Source organism: Pantherophis guttatus, chromosome 2, assembly GCF_059756535.1.
Source record: "Pantherophis guttatus breed Tessera chromosome 2, ASM5975653v1, whole genome shotgun sequence".
NCBI lineage: Eukaryota > Metazoa > Chordata > Lepidosauria > Squamata > Colubridae > Pantherophis > Pantherophis guttatus.
Genome location: NC_142064.1, coordinates 133,223,872 through 133,241,787, shown reverse-complemented (window position 1 = coordinate 133,241,787; position 17,916 = coordinate 133,223,872). Strand labels below are relative to the sequence as shown.

The 17,916-nt window shown below is 40.7% G+C and overlaps 1 protein-coding gene across 2 annotated transcripts in view; it reads right to left on the bottom strand.

The window, feature by feature from the left end:
- Nucleotides 1-14,691: 14,691 nt before the first annotated feature.
- Nucleotides 14,692-17,916, bottom strand: part of CALCOCO1 (calcium binding and coiled-coil domain 1) — a 42,716-nt gene continuing 39,491 nt past the window's right edge. For both annotated transcript variants that reach the window (XM_034412125.3, XM_087886770.1), the window contains one exon: nt 14,692-16,859. In XM_034412125.3, coding sequence (XP_034268016.2) covers nt 16,664-16,859 — 196 coding nt within the window. In that variant the 3' untranslated portion in view covers nt 14,692-16,663. The remainder of the gene's footprint in view (nt 16,860-17,916) is intronic.

Genomic DNA, 17,916 nt, shown 5'->3' with positions numbered 1-17,916 from the left:
GTTTAGTCATGCCGGCCACCTGACCACGGAGACGTCTTCAGACAGCGCTGGCTCTTCAGCTTTGAAACAGAGATGAGCACCACCCCCTAGAGTTGGGAATGACTTGCACATATGTGCGAGGGGAACCTATTGTGGGAATTCAGGACAAGCCTACCAAAGGTGACCAGTGCTCCCTCCGGCTATCCCCATGCCCTTGTCCCCATCCTTCCTTTGGTCTTTCATGATAGAAAAGTGTAATATGCAGGTTGCTAGTTACAAGGACTTTGGGGTGTTATGGTGGCTTAGTAGCTGGGGGCTGAGGGAGAGAATCAAGGCACCAGAAGATGGGGATTGGCAGAGAGATTGCAGCCCACCCCAAAATGTGGGCTCCAGCATGGCAAATTTTGCCATTGGAACTGGGCTGCAACTAAAAGAAAATCTGCTCAGCTGTCCATCAGTTCTGAAGGTGTAGGATTATTGGGAGGTGATGTTAACATAAATAGGACAAAAGTCCTTCTAAAACTGTCATAAATTAGATTAGGGCTACAAATTGCAAAATAATCACTTGTTGGAATTTTCTGCATGCTTTTGCTGCTATCCAATGGAAACGGGGATTTTTACAGTCCAGATCTGCAGATAAAAAAAATTCAGAAATACGGTTGGTCCTAGCTTTGAGTAGGTACTAAGGTCACAATCTCATGGCATGCTTACCAGTGACTAACTGAAGAATTAACCTAGTTGGCTGAACTCTGTTGGCTGAGTATGCACAACAGGTATTGTGCAAATCCAGCCTATAAATATATTGCAGATATTAACCATGCTTCTTACTCCTTAAAACTCACAATACTCAGAAAGATAAGTACTTCTGATGAAAAATCACATACCATAGGAATCACAATGTGTGTAATTGTGTATTATGTAACACAGCCCTTCTAAAATATCAACACTGTCTAGCTATTTATCTGGTTGGGTTTTTTTCAACATGAGTAATTGGTTGCTATCTTTTCAATCAATGCAACAAGCTAACAGGGACTAGACCCCTTGGAAAATCTATTCTCATAAAAAACTATATCTATCTATCTTTTCTTTTTATATAGATGTTTAACTGTTTCAGATACTGAAACATGAATGGCTTCGACCCAAGATATTTTTATGAGATTAAGCGTCTATGCGAAAACACACATTCTTTGACTACAGGTTAGTACTGGTGCTGTCTAGAACTGAAAATGATACTGTAATAATAATTAATACTAAATAACATTAAAAGAATTGTTATTTGGCCCAGGATCTAATGTGAGTTTTAGGCCTGTTTTAGGCATGAAAGCTGGTGGGGCAGGGGTGAAATCCAGCAGGTTCTGACAGGTTCTGGAGAACCAGTAGCGGAAATTTTGAGCAGTTCAGAGAACCAGCAAATACCACCTCTGGCTGGCCCCAGAGTGGGGTGGGAATGGAGATTTTACAGTATCTTTCCCCTGGAGTGGGGTGGGAATGGAGATTTTACAGTATCCTTCCCCTGGAGTGGGGTGAGAATGGAGCTTTTACAGTATCTTTCCCCTGGAGTGGGGTGGGAATGGAGATTTTGCAGTATCCTCCCCCTGGAGTGGAGTGGATATGGAGATTTTGCAGTATCCTTCCCCTGCCATATCCACCAAGCCATGCCCACCAAGCCACACCACACCACGCCCACCAAGCCACACCCACAGAACCGGCAGTAAAAAAAATTGGATTTCACCACTGTGGTTGGGTGACTTAGGCCAGTCATTCTATCTCAGCCCAACAATCCTCACAGGTTTGTTGTAGTGGGGTAAATAGGAGGCAGGAGTATTGGGAATGTTTATGCACTTTTTTCCTCGTGGCTCCCAAACCTCTCTGGAATAAGTAACCTTGATTTCATAGGATCTGTTTCCCACATATACATACATAGGTTTTTAGACTAGCCTTCCCTCAAATTGGGCCTTCAACTTCCAGAATTCTCAGCTAGGATGGCCAACAGATTCTGGGAGTTGCAGGATGCCAGGTGGGTTTAAACCAGTTACATAAACCTTCACAGAATTATATTTGTGCCAGCTGAACAAAACAAATAGCTATAATCAATGACCTTGGTTACCGTATTAATTTTACAGCAGACCACAATTGTGAGGAATGGTTCTGGCACAGGAACTCAGTGGAGGAAGATTTGCATATGAAGGTTGTTTGAAGCTTAATGGTGAGCAGATGCTTCTGTATAGAAAGGTACACTCCCAAATAAGGGGAAAACAGGATGTACGGTAGTAACAACAGCAGAAACAGCAACAATAATTAATACTAGATTGGGAACTGAAGATTCTAGAACCGATAAGACAAAGTCTATGAAAGGTCAAGAAGTGGCTTTGAAATAAGACTATGACATAAAGTGTATTCTATTTTACTGTATATCCATTGATCCATTTTTAAAATAGGTTAAATAAATTTGTTTTTCCTTGGGTGATGAAGATGTAGTAATAGGAAAAATGTTCTCTGAGTGGTAAGGTGAGATATAAATTGAATAAATAAGAAGCCATTGTAGTAGTAATATTACTAGTAAGGGTCAAGGCTTCTTAGCTCACTTCAGTAGTATTATAAATCACAGATTATAAAAAAAAAAAAACATGTCCCTTGCCTGCACCTGCCCTTAGCCAGTATGGAAAAAAAAAACACATTTCTCTCACTCTGACTCCTATTTTATAATCACATCCCCCACACATCAAGCTGTATGGATGAAAGCTTCACAGCACATTCATTTCCCCTCTTCACCTCACTTCTTCACTTCTTTAATCATTGTATGTGTCTACAATGTAAACCTAAATCAATTTTACATCAGGTTAGTAATAATTAACAACTATCGAACCTTACAATGGGTTGGTGAGTGGCTTGCAATCTTTCCAGGACTACACAGCCCAGGATTCCCTTTCACTGGAGAAAGAAAATGACAATCATCTTTGAATTGCCTTCAAAGATGAAGCGGGGCATATATAGAGTAGCCTTCTCCACTTAGTGGTATCCTTTTGTGGGAAGGAGAAAAAAACCCAAATTCTCAACCATGTTGACTGAATTCTGGAAATTGCAGTTCTAATATTATCTGGGAGGCTGCAGGATGGGAAATCAACCAATCAATCAAGGGCAGCTTCATAGCTGAAAGAGCGAGGGAATGCACATTGCCTCTATCCCAGTTATAAGGCTGCTATTTAAATTGGGGGAATATGGAGGGCTGCACGTAATCAATCCTCTGACTATAGTTATGCTGGCTGGGAGACGAGGAGTATTGTAATCTTACAACATAAATGAAAGCCACATCTTGTCTACATCATCTTTTATGTACACTGAGAGCATATGCACAAGACAAATTCCTTGTGTGTACAATCACACTTGGCCAATAAAAAATTCTATTCTATTCTATTCTATTCTATTCTATTCTATTCTATTCTATTCTATTCTATTCTATTCTATTCTATTCTATTCTCACAAAAATCTCTAGCCTCACTTTTTTTACCTCAAAATATAATGTTAATGCTAATGAATAAACAAGTTGGTGAGATAATGTGCATATGACAGCTAATTACTCATGTTGTAGAAAATCAGATAGATAGACAGAGTTTGCAGTTTGTTGTCGCTCTGGCTATTTGGTATTGACTGTACCAGCATTCGTCACTGGGGCTCTTGACCTTTGGATAGACCTGGAGAGAGAAAAAGAATATTTGGCAAAAGCAGTTCACATCAGTTTCTCTCCTTTGTGCAATTACAGAAGCCCTGATGCTGAAAAGAGTAGTGATACTAACAGTTTGGTTTTCAGGAACTACTCTGAACATTTTTCTTATTGTATCAGTTACTGCATGCTTGCTATCTAATTCGGTTATGTTTACTTTATGTGGGGAGTGAAGAAAGTGTGCTTTCATTCACTATTATTGATTGATACTCCTTCATGGCAAGCAAATATCTCTTTATAAAAAAAAAAAAGAAAAACTCGTTAAAATGGGTTTCTCAACCAGAAAAAAATTGAATGTGCCTTGCCATTCCACTAGTTAAGAATGATCTAAGAAGGCCAAATGGGGTGGTTTTTTTTTAAAAAAGCAAAACAGGAAAAATTCAATTTTGAAGTTACAATAAAGAGAAGACACTAAACTCTAATTTGGGCTTTGGGGGAGATTGTTGCAGGAACCTCTCTAAGCAGGGAGGAATCTGCCATGTCAGAGATTGGTTGCCAGCTTTGTCCAGCCTAATATTCTTTAAAAATGCTAGATCATAATTTTCTATATTTCAAATCAAACTATGCTTGTCTGTGTGTGGTGAACTGCCTGTCTTAAGTGTTGAACTTCATCTGGATAGTATCAGTATGCAGAGTTGAAGAATGACAATTGAAATAGTCTGTTTCAGTTCTTGCCCAGTTAATTATTCTGAGTATGGGCTAATTGATATCGTACCACATAAACTCACATACTAAAAAGACTTTGAATCTGTAGTGCGCTCTCTCTCTCTCTCTCTGTGTCTCCCTCCCTCCCTCCCAAATGAAAACAAGGTCAAGCATGGTGGCGGATGCCTAAGCTATGTGCTGAGGATCCAGTTGAAGCAATCTCACGAGGGAACAGTGGGAAACAGAAAGTTGCTGGAATATATTCGTGGCCCAGTTAATTGCGAGAGAGGAAAACTTCCAGATCTAGGCCAAGATCAGTTTAGTTGCAAGGTATTGTGGTGGAAATTGAAAACAGTATTTGGAGAAAGCTTGTTGAGTTACTCAGGACTACAATGTTTGGGGATGCCTTTACAGGCCCTGGTTAACAGTGTTATTTGTTTAAAACTGACCACATTAGAACACATTCTTGTCCTAATGGAGGATGCATCTTCTGCAACCCCATCAATCTTTCCTTCCTTTCCAACCATGGATCCGATCAGGATTTTCGACATCACTGCAGCTCCAATTCCTTCCCAGATACCATAGGCTCTCCTTTCCTTTCCTTTCCTCTACTCTTTCTACCCTGCAATCCCCCAACATCCTTTCCATTCTGCAATCCCCCAACATCAGGAGTTAGTCAGGAATGGACACGCTGGCTCCTTAACAGCCCCTGATGGATGATGCAGCAGGAGCGATATTGATCACTTCTCATTAGAAAAGCTTTTTCATCACCCAGGCAAAGTGTTTCTCTGCTCCCCTGACAAATAGGAGTGTCACAGGGTACTGACGACATCATATATCCTTCTCCCTTTGCAGCCATCCCCTCCCACCTGAGGCACTATGCTTCGCAGAGAAAACAACATGCTAGAAAACTCACATTGGGGTGCAGCGCAGTTGAATGGAAGAGGGAAGTGTGTGTGTGTGTGTGAAATGCCACTAATCAGTAGAATGGATGGGAATTCTACAGAATCAAAGGTGGCAATAGAGCAAGTAGGAGAGAACAGAGCATACTTTTAGTTTGGCTCAATGTGAGAACCAAAGCATTGAAAGTTGAGATTTTCCCAGGATGCACTAGAGGACAATGTGCTGAATTGACTTGATTTTGGGTAAAAGATGCTGTTGGTTTATGAAGAGGCAACCAAGTCTTAGAGGAAGTGAAAGCGAGGAATTCTTAAGAGGTGAAGTTATGTATGTGTTTTAAGAAAAGGAAAAACTGTTTTTCTCGAGGGGGAGGGCCTTCTCTGTGGGAGCTCCAGCCCTGTGGAATGAACTGCCCCCGGAAATGCGTAAGATCTCCAACCTCAGGGTATTTCGCTGTGCCCTTAAGACCCCGCTGTTCCGCCAGGCCGGGCTATCAATGTAATGATTTTAAATTGGATGTTTTAAATTTTTTATTATTATTATTAATTATTAATTTGTCAGGTTTCGGTGCTATCTTGAATAAACTTCATTCTCAAGCGCAAACTCTCTAATGAATCATTTTTATTTTAAGAATAGCAGTATCTGACATTTCTGATTCAAATTGCAGCCAAACTGGCCCCTCCTTCCAACCCCCTCCTCTTCCGCTCTCCAACCCCAATGTCCCATTGGCCATCATGCAGATCCATCTCTACATCCCGGCATGTTCTTTTCACAGGAATGTAGCCCCCATCCTCGTCTCCCAGGAAACACTATCTGTACATACAAAAACTAGGTAAAAGTTCATCTCAGCAATAAATCCAGCTTCTGCTTCATCTTGTTATGTCAGCGCTGGAAGAGAGCCTAATTTGGAACGCTGACATCATCATCATCATCATCATCATTATTATTATTATTATTATTATTATTATTATTATTATTATTATTATTGAATTTTTTTTTCACAAGGATTACTGCAAATATGCTTGTCCACAGCTAAATTTCCTTCACATAAACATGTGACCTGCCACCATTTAAACAGCAATGAAGTTTGGCTTCCTTTATGAAATGGCCTTGAAAGAACTGAGGCCCTTTATTGCCTGATCAAGGAACAGGATTCAAGCCAATTTTTGAATTATCCCATCTAGATTTGCTGTTAGCTTCTTTCTCATGTGGCATCTTTCATCCCCTCTTCATTTTTTCCTATTTTATTGCTCTAGAAAGGGTAGCTGTAATCTGTGGTTATATCACCCCCTCTTAACCCCACCTGAAAGGATTGTAGTGCAATCTTTTGCTCATACCTTCGGAAGTCAATTTCATTCAAGGGGACAAACGTACAGATAAATAGATTTGGGTTTACAGTCTGACAATAAGTCTCATGCTTTTAAATGCAACTGACTGTCAGGTAAATGATTATAAAGTGACAACATGTATTCCATCCCTTCCCAAGGTGAGTACCTTCTAGATGTGCACAGATATTTGGGAGGGGCAAGTGTCACGATGCACATACTTGCACCAGAGATGGGAAGCCAGATGTGCATCATGACATCACCACATGCATGTCATCATTTTTGTGTCATTGTGGTTTGCATACGGGTATTGCATTCCATACCTAGAAATCCCCTTTCTGAGAATTTTTTCAAAGTTGAAATTTAGTCCTCTATAGTGTTATTTTCAAGCTGAGGAATTCTGCTATATTTTATTAAAGCTGTCCTTCACTCAAGTGCCTTCTAAGAGCTGTTATAACCCATGCTTCATAATCACAGTTGATGGAAACCGAATGTGCTGTTCCAGTACCTTCTGGGATTAATAAGATACAAAGAATATTAAAAACCCTTACAGTACGTACGTAGTTCTGCATTGGGATCTCATGGAAAGATCTTGATGGTCTTTTTAATTTGTGCCACATTGGTACCCTGTAATCATTTTATGTTCCATCAATATCTCAAGAGTAGTGACACTTTTGAACTTTGGTGCTGGAGAAAATTAGAATATGTAGCTGAGAATTGCACACATAGCCAAGAAAAAAAAAATACATTCATAAGTGAACAAATCAATCCAAGGCATTACTCAAGGCGTGAAAATATCATACAATAGATGTATGATGAGAACACTTAATTCTCTGAAGAAGTTTTTAATGCTAGGAAAGGTTATAGGAAAAAAAAATGAGGATAAGTAGCAACAAGAAAAATGGACTCAATTATGTATATTTATTTATATCTCTTTATTTTTATAAATAGCTCAAGGCAGTGAACATACATAATATTCCTTCCTCCTATTTTCCCAAAAAGGAAAAAGGGTTAATTTGAGAGAAAGTGACTGCCCCAAAGTTACTCAGCCAGTTTTCATGCCCCAGGCAGGACTAGTACTCAGTCTCCTGATTTCTAGTCTGATATCTTAACCACCAGACCAAATTGGCTCCTTTTATTATATCACCAACTATAGCAGAGGTGGGTTTCAGCAGGTTCTGACCAGTTCTGGAGAACCGGTAGCAGAAATTTTGAGTAGTTCAGAGAACTGGTAGTAAAAATTCTGACTGGCCCCACTCACATCTATTCTTTGCCTCCCAAGTCCCAGCTGATAAGGGAGGAAATGGGGATTTTGCAGTAACTTTCCCCTGGATTCGGGAGTAAATGGAGATTTTACAATATCCTTCCCCTGCCATGCCCACCAAGCCACACCCACAGAACCGATAGTAAAAAATTTTGAAACCCACCACTGAACTATAGCAATGATGGGAATACTTTTGGAAGACCCGAAGAATGATATTGGGGGCAGTTTGTCCTGGAACTTTATGGTCACTAAGATTAGGATCAATCAATATCCCAAGATCTTTTCCCCAAATGTTCATTTTCAGTGGAACTGCCTGGTGCAATTGATAATATTTAGTGGTGTATCTTCAGAATTAGACTTTAGCTAGTGCTATTTTTCTTATAGCATGTGATTTGAGGGACAGAGGAGAAGAAAGAAGTCTACCTGAGGCTGTTTCATTCCAGTTTACTTGGGCTTTTGAACACAAAGAATGTGTTCTATAGTGGCTATAGATAGGATTGCAAAAGCATCTTGGCCAGTTCTCTCAAGTTCACCTTCAGATACTTTGGGTTTCAGCTTCCATAATCTTCCGGCTAGCATGGCCATTAACCTGACTCTCAAAGGCGTACACTTTGAGCTGTTAAGTAGTGGTGTAATGGAGCAGGAACACTGGAAAGTGCAGAAGCTAATAAATTGGATATTACGATATGTATTTCTGTTCTTTTGCTTCAGATTAAATCTATGACAAAGTATGTCCTTCAATTTTCAGGGGTTTTCCCTAATCAAAAAGACTTTTGTTTAATTTCTCCAAGTGTTTCAGAACCTACTTTATTCTTGCAAGGAGATGGAAAATGCTGTTCCTTATGCCATTCTTAAGCTCAAAGGGAACAATTTCCACATAATTCCTTTGGAATTTAATTGATTTTGTGTCTGAAGGTGACCAGATAGAGATGATTATACGATAAAAGAAATGATATGAAATAAAGGGCATTCATACATACTACTTGGTCACAATGTTAAGTTCAGTCAACTCTGCAAACATCTGTAAGAATTTCTCTGAAATATTCTTTTCCTTTAAAATATTTTTGAAAGCTCTTCGTTTCATATCAAACTGGACTGGGAGAAAAGGGACTTTCTCCCTTTCCCCTCTAGTTTAGATATGCAAAAGATTTGCACAATTTTTATTTATTTATTAAATTTATTTGCTGCCCATCTCACCACAGCCAACTCTGGGTGGCTTACAACATAAACAATTGTTTGACTTTTAGACTATCCTTGGGATGCAAGTCTCCGACGCTGTCACCTTTAGCTATTGCAATACAGAATTTACCTCTAAGATGCTGGCCACCACCTTCGCTTTGTTTCAGAACAGATAATAAAAAGGAAGATTCCTTGACTCGTTGCAGAACTGAATTATTTCATAAACTCATCTAATTCATTCTGGGTAAAGGCATTCTGTAAGGTCACCCGCTTGTTTAATGTTTAACCTATGGGGAGAACTGAATTTTGAATGTATTGATTTTGTATTGACTGGGTCCCAGAGTCCAACTTCCAAGCAAGTATGCTTAATGCCTTTCTCCTATTGAAATTAGTAGACTTCGCTATACTTGTTTCGTGTTTCAGTGGTGTTAAGGGACTTTTAGGCACACTGTAGTGATAAATTATTTTAAAGTTATATTCCTGTCTTCTCCCCTCTTCCTAGTTTAGAAAGCAGCTGGTACATTCCTGAACCACCCAAATACCCAAAGAGCATGAGAACAAGTTAAATCAAGGAGCAGGCATCCCTTGGCAAACCCTTGACTCGGCTTGTAAATATATCTGAATCTATTCTGAGGAAATTCTCCTACAAGTCCTATGTTTGGCACCCATTTCTTATCATCCATATTCTCCAGCCATTGGATTATCCTTGTAGAAATTTCCCAACACAGCACCTGGCCTCTCTGAAGCCAGCTGACTGCCCCTCCTGCCCAGCTCAGCTTCCATCTTATTCACCCCGGATAATTGCAGCAGCCATGAGTCAGGTTGTATTAATGATCTATAGATCCCAGGTCACCCATTGCGCTTAAGACTTGAATTGCAACACTCCATTACTATTGGCTATACAAGGGCAGAGCTTCCATCCGTACAGCCATAAATCTAGCCTCGTTGGGCCATCACTCAGCCCCACTCTGCCTGTCCATCTTCACCTGCCTGTGGGTCTTTTGTATTTTACATTTCTAATTAAATAAAATTACACACACAGACACCCGAGACAGACACACACTGGGAAAGAAAGGGCGGAGGGATAATGAATTCCTCAATGATTTGCTGTTATATTTTAAAGGGTCCATAAAAGCCAAGGGTGATAAAAATTGATTTTGTCGTTATCTGCTCCAGTGCTGGAACAGGAAAAGCTGTTCCCTCCTTCCCAGGCATGCTGGTTTCCCCAGATGGGATTTGACTATGGTGAAGAGTTACAGCAAACTGGGACTTACTGGTGGGAATGAACAGGCATGGCTGAAGCAGTTTTTCTGGACTAGGCCAGAAACACTGCTATGGGCTTCTCAAAATACCAGGAAGCAGAGATGGTAGAATGCACTGATACTGCATAGATATGAACTGCACACATGAAAGAGCAAATAAATGTTGAACAGAATGCAATAATTAGTTTTACTAATAAGAATTTTATATCTGCTGCTGCTGAGGATGAGGAAGATGGAGGTGATCCTGGATGTACTAGATTCCCTGCAGGACATTCCCTGATTCTTTGCTCTCAATAGTACTCTCAATAGTACTCAGTTACTATCAATAGTAGTAACTGTGAGAGGAGTCCTAGTGGACAACCATTTAGATATGAGCCAGCAGTGTGCAGCAGCTGCCAAAAAAGCCAACACAGTTCTGGGCTGCATAAACAGAGGGATAGAATCAAGATCATGTGAAGTGTTAATACCACTTTATAATGCTTTGGTAAGGCCACACTTGGAATACTGCATTCAGTTTTGGTCGCCACGATGTAAAAAAGATGTGGAGACTCTAGAAAGAGTGCAGAGAAGAGCAACAAGGATGATTAAGGGACTGGAGGCTAAAACATATGAAGAACGGTTGCAGGAACTGGGTATGTCTAGTTTAATGAAGAGAAGGACTAGGGGAGACATGATAGCAGTGTTCCAATATCTCAGGGACTGCCACAAAGAAGGAGTCAAACTATTCTCCAAAGCACCTGAGGGTAGAACAAGAAGCAGTGGATGGAAACTAATCAAGGAGAGAAGCAATTTAGAACTAAGGAGAAATTTCCTGACAGTTAGAACAATTAATAAGTGGAACAACTTGCCTGCAGAAGTTGTGAATGCTCCAACACTGGAAATTTTTAGGAAGATGTTGGATAACCATTTGTCTAAAGTGGTGTAGGGTTTTCTGCCTGGGCAGGGGGTTGGACTAGAAGACCTGCAAGGTTCCTTCCAACTCTGTTATTCTATTCTATTCTATTCTATTTTGCCTCCTTCTGCATGGAAAGTGACTTGCTGAGAAGTAGGATTTCCCTCACTTACTATTGAGGCTGCCATTCTCAGCTCATCTGTTCTTTCTAACTATGTTTGCTGCATGCAGAAACACACAGACTGAGGGCTCTGGAAGCAGGAGTGGGCTTCCTGAAGAGACAGAAGCTTCCCCAGGGGTTGGTCTACCCTATTCTCTTGATCTAGCTTGGATTGTAGGACAAGGCACGGATCTCAAGTCCACATATGGTCAAGGTTGGGAAACACTGAAGTGGGCAATCTGCCAGAATAAGTGATATGGAATAATTTTGTTTGTTTGCTTAATTTACTTGCCACCTATCTCGCCGTAAGGTTACTTTAGGTGGCTTACAACAATAAAAAGAAAGATATGAGTGTAAACAGAAGTAAAATAACAGAGCAAGAAAATGAACAATGAAATAGAACACAACGAGAATACATCAATATGATAACCAAAGGGTTGGATAGGTGGAGAGCAGAGTGTGTGTAGGGGAAGTGAAGTCTGCCATTAATCCAGCAGCCATTTCCTGGGTGGAACTCCCCCATTTGGTCCCCAGGACAACCGGCAAAGCCTAGTCTTTAGGCTCTAGTGGAAGAAGGAAGGAGGCAGATATAACCTTAAAAGGTAAGATGTTCCAAAGGGCAGGTGATGCAGCAGAGAAGGCTCTTCTACTGGATTCTGATAGTCGGGAGTTCTTTTGGTCAACTGGATCCAAAGTAGGCCCTCTCTGCCAGCATGAGTAAGCTTGTTCATTACGTTCCAATTCCAAGCAGCCTTCACTTGAACCAAAGTCTATTGGCAATCATAGTTTCCTGTCTGGCTACATGAGAAGGGAAAGGAATGCCAAAAAGAAAAAAAAAGTTGGTGCTCAAACCCCACCCCCTTTTTTTCTCCAGTCCAGCTGGAGTCCAGCTTCCTTCAGCTCCACTCGCCATCAGCAATGTGCAGCAGGACCCTCAATCAGAAAAAAAAAAAAAAAAAATCACGTTTTCCAAATCATAATTTGCTCAACTCAACAAACAACAAAAACCAGCGAGTTGCAGAAAGACCGCATTTTATTAGAATAGCTGCAACATGTCATATAAATATAAATATAAATATATACATATATATATACACCCTATACATAGACTTGGGGAAAGGTCAAGGCTGGGGGAAAGGGTGATTATTGCTCTGAGCGGCTATTATATTTAGTGGGGGAAAAAAACCCTCAACTGTTTAGGAAAAGGAAAAAAAAACAGACGAGGAGAACACAAAGCCACAAATGCAGGTAACAATGAAAAGGATTTCCAAAAAAATGTGAATGTATAGCTATCAAACCTGTGCTGTGAGTGTTTAGTTGTCTGATAGATGGCAGCAAAGATACAAAAAAAAAAAAAACCCTCTAACTCTTTGCTACCATCTAGTGGTCATTTTGACTTCCATCCTGGATCTGATAGCTGTTCAGGCATGAAGAGGCATTTTGTAGCATTATATCTTCAAAAGGCACAGTCCTTAGAGAGGTTTTGTCTCTCTCTCTCTCCTTCTGTATCGATACAGCAGGATCTGGATCTTACATTCCTCTCTTGTGACTCAAATGAGAGGTCAAAAGGCAGAAGCAAGAAGAAACTGCAACCCACCCATCCCACCTCACAAATAGAAGGAAGCAAATGCAAAATTCAGCAAGTGCCGGAAAGGGAATATATATACAAGGGTTATGATGTCAAAGGAGAGGCAACTAAAGCCAAAGGCGCTATCTCACAGAAAGGAGACACATGCATCAGTAGTCACACGGCAGCAAGTTGAGAAAGAAGCAATAGATTCAGCACAGCATTGGGAAAGAGCAACTTAAGAAAAGAGGTGAAGACAAAAAAACCAAAAACAAAATAAAAACAAAACAAAAACCAAGTCTACTTAAGGAACCGTGGCTGGTCGAGAACCACCTTCACATTTGCCCCCTTGCACTTGTCTCTTCTTGTATGTCTTGGATCTCATTTACTCATGTAGCCCTATCATGATTGACAGCTTCTTCTACAAAGAACCAGATCAAATTACTGATGCCATGTCTCAGGTTCCAGTGCTCCTCCAAAACTCTCTTTACAACGATGTATTAGGTGCATTATCCTAGAACCTTTCCCACTGTCATCCTGCAAATTGCCATTATTATTTTGCACAGAGGGAGATATGTTCACGTCGGAACATGTGAACATAGGTTCCCTCACTTGCAGTTTAAAATGGTGCATTCCATCTCCAAAGCCTCAGATTATGCCTCCATGGGGGATTAGCTGCAGGTATTGTCCAAGAGACGGAATCCTTGCTGGAAGAAAGATACTCATGGGTGGGCCTCTAGATGCCTACCAGTCAGAGCTAGCATTGCATATGGATGCATCCCCAGTGCCTCACCTGAGGTTTGCACCAAAGGCTATGATTTGAAGGGGGAAGGAGCCTTGAATTATAAATCATGTGTCAGGGAATAACTACACATTCTCAACAGTTCAGAACTGTAGGTACAATGCAAACAACAGCAACCCATGTTTCTAGATTTTAAGGCAAAATAATCTGAATAGGACTGGCAAGGTTGCTTTAACTCTAATCAATGAGGTTTTGCATACCAGGCAGTTGGTGTTGGCACTCTTCATAACTTGATCTTTGGCTATTTGTAGAACATCCCTGCTCTTCACATCATTTAACTCCATTTTCTGCCTTTTTCTGCTATTGACATTCTTTGCTACATTGGATTTGTGTTATTTATGATGAAATTTGTGCAAATATAAATCTATTGTATATATTTGTGCTAATATAATGTATCATATATGTTTGTGCTAAATATATATTGAGTAATTAAGCTAACCTGGGACTCTATATCTTACGGTAATTTAATTTGGTTTTTCTTCTGAAACAGATACATTTGCTATCTTTTATTCTGGAAGCATAATTTATTTTAGTATGAGCTGACTTGCATAATGGGGCTAATTTATTCTGTGGTGAGAAAATGAAAATCTGGAGCCAAAGCACATTTACGCACAGCTACGATCAAAAGCATCGAGATAAGCATGCTTCGATGTTTTCTCCAGGTGCATTGTCCCTAGCTCAAAAATATATGTATTTCTGCTTAATACTAATAACACTAATGCTATGGCAAAATGCTATTCCTGTTGCTAATTCTTAGAGTGAATCATCTGATCAATTAATTACATGCTGCAAAGTTCTCATGCAATAGCCAGTGCAGTGTTGGGTTGTTACCAGTTCACCCTGGTTTAGGTGAACTGGTAGCAGTGGCAGCGGGAGGCTCCGCCCACCCGCCCTGATGCTGTTGCGCATTCGCGCGAGCACCCACAAGCAAACCGGTAGTGATGGGTTTTGAAACCGGCCCCTTAGCCAATGCTATTTTTTCTGCTCTTTATTCATTTTGGTTCCTTTTGGAAGGAAAATGCACTGATTGCTATTCTGGTGGGAGATAAAGTTAACTTGATTAAAACCACTTCAATTAATTTCTGATTTAAAGATATCTCTTACGAATATCCTTCCTCACCCCTTTCCATTCCTTGAGAGAAATAGCAGTTACTGTACATTACTGTAATGTCCTTGTCCCTTCTTCTTCAGTTTAAATAGTAGCGTTTGAATATTTGAGAACGGGAATTATAATAGAATAATCTTGCCTTTTGCTATTTATGTAAAGGTAACAGCCACATTTAGGAAAGTTATTGATCATGTTTAAGGGAGAAAAACAACCTTGCCTGTGAATTTGTATAATGTTGTTCTCTCGTGGTGATGAGATATGCAGAAAGAGATTTTATGGAATCTCTTCTCTATTTTATTCTAATTTACATGTCTGTGAGTATGGTTGCTTTAGCTTTTATTTTAAAAAGCCCACATACAATGCCATATAATATATAAATATAAGCAATAAAATCCTTTTGAGGTTTTGTTGGAAGAGTTACCAGTAGCTAAACCAATAAATAGACAATCCGTTCGTTTGCATTTCATTTGTTCTCTTTCTTTTTACATACTGAGGAGTTAAACAATAGGTGGGCCAAGCTCTCATCTGCCACGGAGCTGTTCTATATTTAACACTGAGAAGAGAGGGGAGTACCCTCTAAACATGGACATTTTTGCCCCCCGACTCTTTTCCCCAAACTCTTGTGTTGTAGATATAAATTCACCCAACTATTTATAACCAAGGAATTTACATCCTTAATTTGAGAACTTCTCAAATACTGACTTTTGGTTTATTCCAGGGGTGCAGAGACTGTACCTCCCCAGATATGGCTGGATTCCAGCTGAAATCAGCCACAAGGACTCTTATTAGACCTGGAGGCCAGGAATCAAGCAGTCCTTATAATAGGAAAACCAGATATGGTGCTGCATGGTTGACTGGAGCCTCAATACCTACACAACTTTTAAAGGCCTTCCTTCCCCATTCATCTCAATATGGCTGCTATCAATAAGGAAACTGAAACCTCTTCTTCTGTCTCCATTTGCTTGTTAATGAGCAACCCAGGTGGTCCAGTGGTTAGAGGGCAGTATTGCAGGCAAACTCTGCCCACAGCCTGGAGTTTAATCCTGAGGGAGCTCAATCAGCCTTCCATCCTTCCAGAGTCAGTATAATGAGGACCCAGGTGATTGGGGGCAATATGCTGACATTGTAAACAGCCCAAGAGAGTGCTGTATAGCTGTAAACCACTATTGGGGTGGGGGTGGTGTAAATAAGCCTATGTGCTAAGTGCTATTATCATATCTCACTTGCAATTGCTCCTGACTTTCTATAAAGTCTACAGAGTTCTTTCAGGGCAAAGGTCAGAATATCATTACCTTCCATAGTGAGGAGATCTGATGGTCACTGAACAGTATGAAAACAGCTGATTTCCTTGCACGGCATAGGGACCCCTGACTTTCTTGCAAGGCATAGGGACCCTAAAGCTTCTGGGCATATGCACAGGGAGGACTTACATATTATTTGATGGGTTTTGTGGATACCAGCATTTTCAAGAATTTTGCAGCACCGATTCACTGGCAGGCAAACAAGAAGGCAAAGTCATTGTGGATCTCTGTAAAAGATCACACAAAACGCCTGGACAACTACCGCTCTATGGCGATAGACAGCCCATCCTGCTACTGTTTAATCTCACCTAGTCCCAATCCCTGAGGATACAACTCCTGATGCAAGATGGCTCTGACTGTTCTGCCTTGGAAGACAACAGTGTTTTTTTTTTACAGCCGTCAACCCAATGACAGAATTGTGCTAGAATAATTCGTTCTTTTTAAGAAACTCTCTATGGAAGCAAGAGAGGGGAGGAACCAGCCTGAATCCTACTGAAACGACGGGGGGGGGGGGGGGAAACAAGGGGGTGCATGATGGTGGTGATGGAGACAAGAAGCTTATTCAAAAATAAAGGGGTCGTGGGTGCTGAAAAAGAAGTGCCCGTCCACATGCGTATCAACAGTTTCCTTGTCACTCTCAGGAGGGAAGCGCTCGTGGCAGATGGGACACTCCTTCCAAAAGCCTGGAGAAGGCAGGTCCAAGGGAGATGCGCCCATTCCGGATGGTTCTGACATCTGCCGCCCTGTCAGCCCACTGAGCACGGAGGAAAAGTATGGGAAAAAGAGAGAGAGAGAGAAAAAATTAAAAGGAGCGCTCAAAAATTGAAATTTAATAAACTGATCTTCTGAATGTTTTTCCGTAGAAATCATTGTGCAAAACCAGAATAGAGTGAAGAGTTGCTCAGGCAGTCAAGGTCCAAAATGCCTAGAGTCACAGAATTAAGGTCAGTGAGATTTGACCTCCAGTGTAGGCCAAGATACATTCATCACAAATGAAGGCAGGGGAAAGGTTTCATCCTTCAGATACACAGGGCCCCTTAAGCTAAACAAGTCCTTCACTAAGCATAGAGCTTAACACCTGTGGCAATCAGCAAGGAGAGAGAAGAAAAGCAGTGGAGGGGGAAAAAAAAGACACCTGTAAGTGGGAGGCTTAGGGGTGCAGAAAGGATGGGAAGGAAGAGGATACTGAGACAGGATGAATTTACAGGACAGAAAAGTGGGCAGAGGAAAAAGAAGCTTACATACCAAAGAATCAGCTTTTACTCTGAAAAAAATATGGGAAACGTTGATCTCAGGTTTCCACAGCTAAGGCTGTGTATATTCTCTGAGTCATTATATATACATACAGTTTGGCTGTTAGACAATCCAGACTGGCACTCTGGGCAACTAAGATGAAACCCTTAATTAAACTGGGTACATTTGCATGCATTTCTTATTTTGCATAATCAGCATTTTCTTTCTTTCTCTTCTTTTCAAGCCATGACCTGTCTGGCTTTGCAATTTTTACGAAGTGGCTAAGGAGGACTGGAGATTACCGAATTACTGGAACCCTAATTTGGCCAGGTCCCTCTCGGTTCTGAACTTTTGACAGGTACTATCTAGAAAATGTTCAGATGTTGCCGGTAACACTTTTCCTCCCCTCACCCATGAAGAAAGCCAAGATTCTTACAGAAATAATTGCAGTTTCTGTATTTTCATCTTATTCTTCAGCATACTCCCAAATCTGGCACTTGCCCAGAAGGTGGGTGCCAGGAGTGATTACAGGTATAGTCCAATACATCCAGGGGTGGGATCCTATTGGTTGAACAACC